General features: G+C 34.0%; 1 protein-coding gene across 1 annotated transcript; it reads right to left on the reverse strand.

The window, feature by feature from the left end:
• Positions 1 to 271: 271 nt before the first annotated feature.
• LOC117210637 lies at positions 272 to 4,986 on the reverse strand. Its single transcript, XM_033453847.1, has 3 exons — positions 4,974 to 4,986; positions 4,747 to 4,895; positions 272 to 521 (listed from the first exon to the last, which is right to left on the reverse strand). The coding sequence occupies exons 1-3, from the start codon at positions 4,984 to 4,986 to the stop codon at positions 339 to 341; spliced, it is 345 nt and encodes a 114-aa protein (XP_033309738.1). The 3' UTR covers positions 272 to 338.
• Between the last annotated feature and the right edge of the window lie 6,899 nt (positions 4,987 to 11,885).

Here is an 11,885-nt window from a genome sequence, read left to right on the forward strand (position 1 = left end):
ATTACGATCCCGAGCATCAACTCGCTGATCTTCAAGTAGAATGTTCCGACAAAGACAGGACGACACAAGAGTTCGAGAAGCACATAGAGGACATGAAGGAGGAAGTGCGAAAATTAGAATTGCAACTCGACGAGTTACAAAAAAAAGAAAAACACACACGCACGTAAAAGGAGTTCAATCTTTTGGAATACAAATTGAAGAACTAACAATAAAATTAGAAGAAATAACGCAGAAGAAATAAGTCACAAATATGAAATTGCCTGATGGCTGATGTTGATCGTTGACGTTTATAATGATTGAATTTCGTCAACGGCGCCATCTGGATCCTTGTTGAAAAATTAGAATAGCCGCAACAGCACCATTGAGCTCATCGCCCAGAGTAGCGTTTGTTGGTGAGTCGAGGAGCTGGAGGATATCTTATCCTCAAGGACATAAATTTCACCGGTTCCGGTAATGTTTTCTACGTGGTCCAAGCATTCAAACTCACAACATCGTTTTCCAAGGCGAAATTTCCTGCATGGCTGTAGTAAACAGAAATCGATCAATTGTACAGATCAATCGTCACTCGACTGCTCGAGAATTCAGGTCATCCAGAGAATAGAATAGAGACGTGGAAAAATGTAGTGCGATCATCGCAGTGGGAGGAAATAGGGGGATAGGGACCAAATGAATGAACGAGATGTTAAGGACAACTGACGATAAGTTCTTCTTTTGTCGAGAATTGCATGTTTGTGAATGGTTTGTGGGTGGTTAGGTGGAGAGAATTGAAGAGTTTGGAGGTGACTGGAAGAGTGTTTTGGGCAAGGTAGATTGCAGAATAGTTGCGGTAGCATTGTGTTAATTATGGGTTTGTACATGTAATCTTTGTATGTATCACTACATACAACCTAACGTATATCTTTAATAATACATCAGAGTTTTAGTTATTTCATAGCTATGAATTTTATACTCTATAATCTTGACGTTTTATTTCACAGAAGCGTTTGAATATCCATAAAAATTAAATGAACCAATGTATTCATTATCTTATAGAGAAGATATATTATTTTTAATTATGTTCCAATTATTTATCATGATCCTGATTTCCTTATTCTAAAAATTTGAAAGGAAGTTTTGTAGTTTGATACTTTCAGCGACAAAGGGTCAATATTGCTTTAGTATATTTCGTCACATATACATGTATATCTATATATCCACCGAAAATGCGCTTTTGTAGACAAACGCTCGATTCGCGTCATAGCTTTTAAAGCTTGTCGCATCTCAATCTGTTGGAAAAAGTTTTTCTTGTAGCATATTTTATTTTTACGAACCAACAAGGTCTTTGTTTATTTCCTTCTTTTCTTTGCTCCAATTCGCCCATTGTTTTTTCAAGGATAGTATTTCAGAGCCATTAGTCAAGTTCATTGTAACAATAAACGTACGTTTCGGAAACATTTTGTGCTGTGAAACAGAATACACTAAAGTTTGAAGGTCACATCGATTTTCGAAAGTTTATAAATGGAGGTGTATGACAGTATCACCAGCGACAGTATCACTGTCCCCAAGCGCCAAAATACGTTCTGACTACTATTTTATGTATCTCACAGAAGTATGTCTTCATTCATCATCTCCCATGCCATCCACCAACGTGTTCTTAACATGTTATCTCCTAGTAAAATATTGATGTTGAGTCAGATATCCAACTGAATAATCTTTTCGGTGTCTACTATAAGACATTTAAAACCAAGGCTCGTACACACGTGTGCTTATACGTCAGATGTAATACTTAACACGAAACCTGCTTATATTAATATTAAATTTATGCATAGTAGGATGTTCGACCTTTGTAAAAATGAAATTATAATACATACAGTTTCACCGTGGAAAAGTGAATCTTTCTAGCATGTCCACGCAAATGCAGGGGAGGGGAGGACTGTGCATGCACCAAACAACTTTACGTTCGTAATTTTTCACACAAATGTACAACTGTAGGGAAATAATTATCTCTGATTTTTCGGATGTTAGGAATCGACAATATCGCATAACGGAATGCTGTGTTCTACGTATTCTATTTTTGTTACGAAAGTGGTACAAACGAAGTCCACATAAGAATAGTACAACAAAATCGGTTGAGGTTAGGTTATCGTGCAGATATCGCGGCTTTTGCATTGGAAATCACGCAACTGCCAGTCTCGTCGTTCCTTGTAAACGAAAGAAAGGTATTGTAATCGGTCGGAATTAACATAAAACTCGTCGCATGCGACCATATGGCCTGAATGTTGAATAAACGAGACTAGAGCGCGAGCTATGTGATTCTAACCGTTTAGGCGGAAACTAATGATTGTAACCAGAGCCGAGATATATGCCAATATTACTTTGCTCGACAAAGCGTATAAGATGAGGAGAGAATCGCGATAAGGTAGAACAAGAGACAGATATTCTCTACGTAAAGCAAGTCTGTCAACTAGATTGAAATCCTATAGCTATAACTACAGTGAATCCATATTCTGGCGAATTGTCTTTTCACAAATGAAGCTTCTGAAGAACGGAATTGATACAATAACTACTGTTCATTCATAACTACTGTTGTAAGAATCTATATATTTGTCTATCTATATCTATATATATCGATCTATATATATTTGTCAGAATGTCATTTTATCAAAAAACCCATCCTCTGTAATCATAGTTTAACGAAGGCTATAAATAGCCAACTAATATTTGCAGTAATAAACTTCACTTTCGAATAAAGTATACGCTCTATAAATTGTAAATTGATAATTTCGTTATTATATCATTTTTCTTAGTCTAAACTGAATTCAGTGAAAAGAGCTTTCAAATGAATTACACACTTCATTAGTTTATGAATTATATTCGTTACCATACGTACAAAAGAAGGGTGACTGGTTTAAAAATTCAAAGGGTAGAACCTCCAAGCTCACGATTGGAAACAGATTCAGTTCAATGGTTTAATTTGCCATTTAATTGAATTCTCTGGCAATTTCAGCGAACTGTGGGCTTTAGAAGTGTCCAGCATTCAAAGGCAAGACCTCCTCCATCTTTCTCTTTCTTTCAGTTCCAACCTCAAGTAATTGACCTGTTAATTCGACGCTATATTTACATGCTAGCAAGGGATTCAGACGACTTCATTGCGTTAAATTCGCAATTTAGCAAACACGAATGTCTCAATCAATTTGTAGTTCGAAACAAATAAAAGATAATCAATTTTTCAAAATAACAATCGATATGTTCAATGCATTTGTCGATGCATTTGATCGTTATGTTCATTTAGCATTTTTATAATAAAAGCGTAGAACACATGTACATATACATAATATTCCATGAAATGATTTATACAGACTATGAGTCTCGTTTTATCATATTATAAAAGAATGAATTTCTCCCAATAAATGTAACTTCATACAAAATCTCGTTTAAAAAATTCAGTTTTTATTCTCATCAAATTAATTTAATATCGGAATATGTCATTTTAGTCGTTATAAAAATTTTATGTCAAAAAGCGTTCACAGATACATATATAAATAAATGTCCAATCCTATGCATTTATTTAAATCATTATTTAAATTCATAATTTATGAAATCTGAACTTAAATATTTATTAACAATATTCTGACGAATATGTAATGAAAGATAAAAGCAGCTTTATTTTTTTTATAGGATGGCTCATGCTTTTTATTCATTTTATGTTTTTCGTTGTCAGCGCGTAACTACCTATCAGCCGCATGAATGCCAGATTTTACTACTCAGAAGCGAAGAAGCGAAGAAGCAAATATACGTTACCTTGCATGGAAAAACGTTAGATACATATAAAAGTCATAACGTAGCTATTTACACATGGGGAATATTTATTTTTGTATGAAATATTTTTGCTTCTGAATTCTCATTATAAATGTACGTCCATTTCCTACGTTAAAGTACGTCTCTGCTTTGAAAACCTTCATTTAAATATAACGGTTAACAAAATATTATTAGAGAAATATTAAAACGAGACGCTAAAAGAACATTTTAATAAAGTACAAATGATTATTTGTTCTTTATTAAATTGCACTGCTGTAACTCTAATTTTATTAAATTCTAAATGAATCATTTATAAACTGAACCGGAATATAAAATTTTATTCCGCAAAAATCATAAAGTTGAAAGTTAGGAACGAATAACAAATGAATAACCTAGTTTCATTAAAAGGCACGTGGTTAAGGTACGCCAATCCGCGTAATAACTTTGACACTCCAATTATTATAAAATATGTATCCTTAAGGGATTTTTTTGCGCGAATGCAAAATACTTTTCATACGTGCAACTGAATAAATGGGGCGTGATTTTCAATATTTCTTTTTGTAGAATTTATAACAAAGTAACTTTTTCACAAATGTTTTCGCTAACATTTTTACAACGTAAATGTCTTCTTTTGTAATTAATAATTTCAACATTTCTCTGAACAGTTTCGTTGCGATAAAAAAAATATACAGAGCTTATGACGTGCTTGTTTAAAAATATTTATACGGAACAAGACTTTGAATTTGTCAGACCAATCGTTCTAACGAACGAATAAATTAAACGACTCGTAACAAAAAATTATTCCTGTCCATGTTTCTCTTTGTAAAAGTAATTCAAGGCAAGTTAGATGAATCGCTGTGTACCCTATTCGCGTAGCATGTGCTTTAACGACCAGCGTGCAAGCGTTAACGGTGTGCTTTAGTTTCTCTCTGGTTGTGTCAAGTGTTTAAGTAATGAGCATATACTCACTTCGGGCGGGTGGCATACGATCGACACGCACCAGTCCGGCCTCGAATTATAGCAGATGCAGTAACTGCAAACCGAAAGTACGTCCTCAAGCGTAAGAGCATGTCGAATGGTTTCTCCTTGAAAGTCAGCACAGCTGCTGTTTGTAGCATCTGAAAACGATTCTCAGCTTGAATATCTTTGCCATTCGACGGTCGTACGCGCAGTTACGTTAACCGTTTCAACGCCACTCAGCGTGATCATGCTGTACGCGTAGTGTGGTGAACTGTGTCGCGATGTTTGGTTACGATTGTCAATTCACAACGCGCTCGGTTCCGAACGTAGCTTGTCGCTAGTCTATCAGAGTTTCCTCTCGTAATTACTTTTCTTTCAAATAATTGTAAACCAAATAAAGAAAAAACTAATGTATAAATTACCTCTTGAATTGGAAAACCAATTACAGAACGTCACACAAACAAAAGGTAAAGCACGAATATTTGGCAACCTTTTGACTCTTTAGTGTAACGTTTCTGATATAGCTGATGAAGTGAAGCGTGAACGCGTTGAACGGTATGTTTCGACAAAAAAAAGGAGCAGTGCAATCGAGTTGATCGGCACTTCTCGTAAATAAATAAACGAAGCGCTATTGCGCTTCATGGTACAATCCGATACGGATTTTTAAAACATCCCTGATACTGAAACGGCTAATAGCGTTACGAAAACGATCGTGCCAGGAAATTTTTGTTCAACGGATCCGCATTGCGGCTGCCACGATGCTTCTACGTAGCATTGATGCTTCATCGATGAAGCACGATTGAAATTGGATATTCGATTTCTTACTGGGGAGAGAGTTTTCATATCGTGTTTACTGTTTCACTTCGCAAGTGTGCTTTACAGTATACGTTAGAACTTGAAATCGAGCTATTTGAGTTAAAGTCGCTTGTAGCTTGAAATGACGTTTAAAGGATATAAGAATAATAGAAGGCTAAAATTCAAAAGTGTATATATACATTACTAATATATAATGCCTATAATATATAATATAATAAATAATAATGCCTATATATTGACTACTTTATCAATTAATTAAATCCGTGCATATCAAGTTTTCTATAATTTAGTACTTTCGTGTAACTACAGAAATTTGATGCAATATAAAACTTGATTAAAACAGAGATTCATTAGGAAACGAGAATAATGATGCAAATATTTTTTGTAGCCATTATATAGGATTTCGATCGCATAATTAATCAGTATCAACTTACCATTCTTTAACGGAAAAGCGTAAAGAGGGACAGGCGGTACAGAGACCGCAATTATGATCACTTGCAGACAGAATCTCCAACAGTACATCTTCTTAGTCGTAATCAGATCAGATGCGATCAGATGCGTAAAAGAAGTTTAGCAGTAATGTAGGTACCGCACTAGCCAGAAGTATCTGCGACAGAAATCAGAATACACTCGTTTTCGCATGGTTGGATCAATTTCGCGTGGGACTAACCTGATTGAACCTAACGCGGGATAATTGCTCAACTCACGACCTTAACCAGCCCGCTTGATTCTCTGTAAATGCTTGAAATTGACGCTTGGATTCTTTCCAGATTAACTAGCTTTGCCCTCCCCCCCCTCCCGTTATCTATTTTCTTAGATCGACTTAAACTGCCGCAACATATTATCTTTCTTCTTTTCTTTTCTTTTCTTTTCTTTTCTTTTCTTTTCTTTTCTTTTCTTTTCTTTTCTTTTCTTTTGATCTTTTAAAGCCCTAAATCGCTGGCTATTATATTTTGTACACTCAATTACTCTGTAAGTCATAAGTACATATGTTTTACAATGTTATTTGTCATATTTCAGTTAAACCCCAAAAAAGCCAGAAATATATTTGCAGCGTGTTTTAACGCGTCCCTGGCAAAGATCTCAAAAACGAGTTGCGACACAATTTAAAGCGACAAATAGCACCGCGTGTCTCGTTGTGGTAACACACGGTTCGCCAGCTTTTTAAAAGCGCTCTCCGTTTGCTTTTTCCTCTCTTCCCTGTCTCTTCGTTTTTGCTTAACGAGCAAAACCATTTTCGCGAGGACGAGAGTACGGAAATGACGTACTGGCAATTTTGTTTTGCGATGATACAAGCAGCTCGGTTTCAGTGAATTAAACTTGGCCCCAAGCTTCTACTTATCCCTACCTTCCTTTCCTTTATTTTCCCTTCTATATCGGTTTTGCGGTTTTCCACATTTCCATCACAATAAACCATGTTTTTTCTCGATTTTACATGTTAGCCAATGATTCACGGCAAAAGCGTCGACTGTAAAAATATTTGTAGTTGCAATAGCAACAAGTATGTTTTCTCAAATAGAAAATATTGGCAGCGTACACGCTGGCAAAACAATTCATGAATAGCTCGTCCTCTGCTTGTTATTTGTTTCGATACTGTTAGCAAACAAATTCATGAAACATACTGGTATAGCGTAAAATGAACATAAAAGTTTTGCGTACACTTGAGAGCTGAACTTTGGCTGTTATACGTATATTATATATATACGCACACAGTTATGTATATGTATATATATATAGAAAATTCCTTAGAACTTTGAGCTTAATAACATATTAAAATCATTAACATTAAGGAGGTGAACTTTACTTACCAATTACCAAAGTTTCTTCCGCCAAATAATACATAAAAATTGAAAAAGATAATGTAACTAGTTTTAACTTTTTTTTGTGTTATAATTTGAATCACTCGATTTATCCGACTGAGGATGGTCGATCGCAATCTCAATTTATACATATTCTCATCGCATGAAATAGATCACATGAGGGATTTTCAAAAGTCGATGGAATATTAATGGCGATTAATTATTTACAGGTGTATTCTGTGCGGCTAAAGCAGTCACCTAATGAATTATTGAGTACCAGGAATGTTAGCGGTAAACAGGATTGCGGCTATGAATGATTCTCTAATGTGTATATTAGAGATGAATTTGATAATTTATCCTCATAATATGCAATCCGCTTTTAAGTGGAAATCATAATTAACAATTTCTGTTTGATCAAATATGAAGAGCAGATAAATCGATACGCTTAAATCAATATTAGAATTTCTTAACATTTTTATCAAATATTTTAGCACTGTAGAAGCGTCGTAGTAGAGAAATATTAGGTTGTTCCAAAAGTTTCTTTCGTTTTATAAGAAAGTAATAGATGTACAACATTTTTCGTTTTATATTATTTTATTGAATTACGTGTGATCCACCTTTTTCCAATTTAATATGAAATAATATAGAATAACATAACTGTCATTTCTTTATAAAACGAAAGAAACTTGGCACAACCTAATAGGAATTTACTTTTATTATCCATTATAAAAATGGATTGTTAATCCTCTAGGAGATACGAACAATATAATTGCAATTAATAAGGAATAAGCTAGCATAACTTAAACCAGCTTTTGCAGAAAGCTATTAGCTGAAGATGTTTATTAAACAATGACAACATGAATTTTCTTAAGTACCCCATTTGGTACTTAATCTACTTCGTAAGTACTGTGTGTCCTAGCCTTCAAAGGATGCAATTTTAACCAGAATGTTTCACATTACCTACCCGTATTGTTTCCTTGTAATATAATTTATATTTACATTATCTACGTTACGTTACATTCTACGCGTTAATGTAATGTGATTTTTATTTCGAATCGAAGTTATTTAAAATTTGTAGTATCTCAATAAAAAATTAACAGCCTGCAAAAACTTCACAGAAGCATTAGTATCTTCGAAACTATTGAATTCAAATGGCTAATATTCTTTAACAATATGCACTCGACGACGTTTATCGAGAGAAGTGATACTATTATGTGACGTAATAGTTAAACTTTCAATTCATATACATATATCGTTTATGAAAAAGTAGTCATTCTGCTTTTGTGATCTGTGACACACTATAAATTCTCATAAGCTAACTAACGCGTAATCTTCTGTAACGTATTAATATAATATAGGTATGTATATCTCGACTTTGAGCAACCAATTGGTGATAAATAAGCTTTAGTACATACTTCTTACACGTAACAAGAGACCAGTTAACATCTCTGCTCTTAAAAGAAAAACGAAAGAAACTCTGAAAAGCTGCAGAGTTCAGGTCGAATAACACCAGCTCAGATAAATGACCCTCTAACTTACCTTTGTCCTCATCGACGTCAGTGATTTTAAAGCTAGTTATAAAGTGCACTTCTCAGCCAGCGTCCACGGCAGTCAATATTATTTAACGGGTCTTAACGCGATGTAAAAAGGGAAAAAGGAGGAAAGAAGGAACAGGGAAGCAAAGAGAAGAAACGAATTTTTCATTTTCTCGAAACTGGATCAAGTTTCAGGCTGCTCGCCAAAGAGTCTGTAGCTAACGAGACAAGATTAGACAAACCACGCTTTAAAATTTCCACAGAACTATAATAATCCTCGAAATCAATACAATTTCAAATCGATCCATCGCCTGATTAAAAAATGAGATAGGATGAAGCTCACTAGTCGGCCTTTGAACTTTCAATAGTGCTTACGGCTCGTATACTCTAGTTTGAATGCTACAATGTAAGCCAAGTCAACTGTAACTAGCGTTCGTGTGATTGTCGCTATCTATTATTCACGCGTTACACGTTCACCAGACAAACGCGTCTACCGGTTGACATTGTTTTCTGTCCTGAGCTTCAAAGCAATTATGTTGCTTCGTGTAATCAAATCTCGCCAAACTAACGATAAGTTCTTGTTTGATCTTACACAGTTACTAAAACTATACAAGTTAAACCAATCTAGCCTAAACAAGTAATGTCGTTATATATTCTTTTTTAAATCTATATATTGTTTAATAAATCGTGGTTAGGATATAGTAGCTGACAAAAATATTCGGACAAATATATTTGTAGAAACATTTTAGGAGTGTATTATGCATAGTGGCACCATTTAATACTGTACTGTGACTATCATGGTCGTGTTGGTATTATTCGAAACTAATCTGAAAATCTGTATGGAATTTGTAAGATATTTAGTACGAGTACTGTGCATTACTGATATGTACACAACCGAGACGAGATAACGAAGGTACTGCTCTCCATCGTTCATCGCTACGCGTTGCTAATAGCAACGTATAATGCATATATATCTCGCAAAGACCATAAAAGTACCCAATGGAACCACGTTTAATATTTGATAATAATGTCCCATTACAGTTTCGTCATTTTCAATTAATTAAACACGACCCTCTCTTTAAAAATTAGAAGATAAAATACGTAATACAAATCTACTCGAAATCTTTTAAACCTTACGGACGACTACTTATGGTCTTTAAAAGCAGCAGGGATTAGCAGAATATTAACTGCGGATTTTTCTTGGACCGCAGCATGCAATATGGAATATGGTTATTAAAATGTACACTGAAAATTTCATATCCATAAGATACTCGTGCTTGTAGAACCTTGAAACTGAATTCTTAACCCAAATAGTCGACCGCGATACTCGAGAAATTTTGCGAAGCTGACGTCAATACCAATATGTACCGTCGTTGTGCTATTATTTCGTGATAAGCCGTATTGATTGCACTTCCATTTCACGGAATTAATTTTTCCACACAAAAAGTGATAACGATAATCGAAAAAGGAAAAATATACTACCACTTTTCGTATCAGCATACACAAGCGCACTCGATTTTACACGAGTATACAATTTGCAAATTCGACGGAACGATCGGATTTAATTATTTTTTCGATATTTCAGGCATCAAGTTCTATTTACACATCGAACGTTGAAATACGGCGAAATACAAAATGTACAAACCACTCTGGACATTAATTAACTTTAAACGTTATTGATTAATTAAAGAAACCAACCATTGTGTTGATTTTTACACTTTGAAAAATTGTTATCCACTTTTGCTTTGTTTAAAAATTGAAAAAAAAAATACGTTTATTGTAAGTCACGAGTATCTCTTTTATTTATTTAAACTTTAGATCAAATATTACAATTTATAAATATATCATTTATTTAGATATACTTGTAATATCTGTTTTATAAGTTTGTACAACCATTTATCTATTTATCTATTTTATTTGCACATAATCTTTAAAGACTGATTTTGTAAAGAATAAAAAATTGTGATTCTATTTAAAAACGATCGTGTCAGACTCAAGTGATAAGCGATATATATTTCAGCGATATATATATTCAGATTTCACCATCACATGAACGGTGCTATTGGAAACGTTTCACAATGGACGTCTTACAAGCGCCTGCGATGTCCGTCATATGTAAAGCTATACCACTGAATCACGGCCGCCATTTAGTGATTAAGGTCGATCACTTAGAGCTGTTAATCCGACATAATGGCGAGCAATACATCGAAGACATTATTGGAAACACAGTTACAGTTCAATTTCATTGAGCTTATTTGCAAATAAATGTGTACAATATATTTTAGAGGTTTTAAATATTACTGCTGACTAAACTTCGCGTCTGCGCATCATCTTTCTTTAACTTTTTTTGCATTTTCTTATCGACGCATGAAGACGAAATGCGTAAATTTTATTATTTATTTAAACATTACTATATTATGCTCAAAGTAGCGGAATATCGTTTTATTATCAATATATGAAGAACTAAAAGAATTAAAAAAGAATTAAAAAAATATGTAGTTCAATCAATACTTCGTGTATTTTTCTATCTCCACAAGACAATATCCGGACCAGTTACGCTTACAGTATCAACAAAGATTTGTCCAGCCATACGGAATAAGTCGTACTCAGTAGTTTAAAAGTATTAACCGCACGAACTCCAGAAACACTTTTGAAGTAACTTTCGAACCAATAAATCCCCGAACTAAGAACTGTCATATTTCGTTTCTATTTATCGAATATTGTTAGAAAATGCAAAAAAAAAGAAGTTAAATAGAAAAAGTACTTGGAAACTTAAAAGAAAAAATCTCGAAAAATCTCTTAATACTTTTTACTGTCGTCTTGAGACGCACCATATGTTAAGCTTCTTCGTAGTTACAACTTTTACCGCAGATGTAACGAACTGACAAATGCTAAATTTTAAATAAATGTTTTTAAATAAATGTTTAAAATAATACATTAAATGTATTAACTTTGTTGCGCAGTTTCATTTAATTTCTTACGATATGGAGGGTTTAAT

The sequence above is a fragment of the Bombus bifarius genome, unplaced genomic scaffold (assembly GCF_011952205.1).
Source record: "Bombus bifarius isolate JDL3187 unplaced genomic scaffold, Bbif_JDL3187 scf7180000007969_frag, whole genome shotgun sequence".
In the NCBI taxonomy this organism is placed as follows: Eukaryota; Metazoa; Arthropoda; class Insecta; order Hymenoptera; family Apidae; genus Bombus; species Bombus bifarius.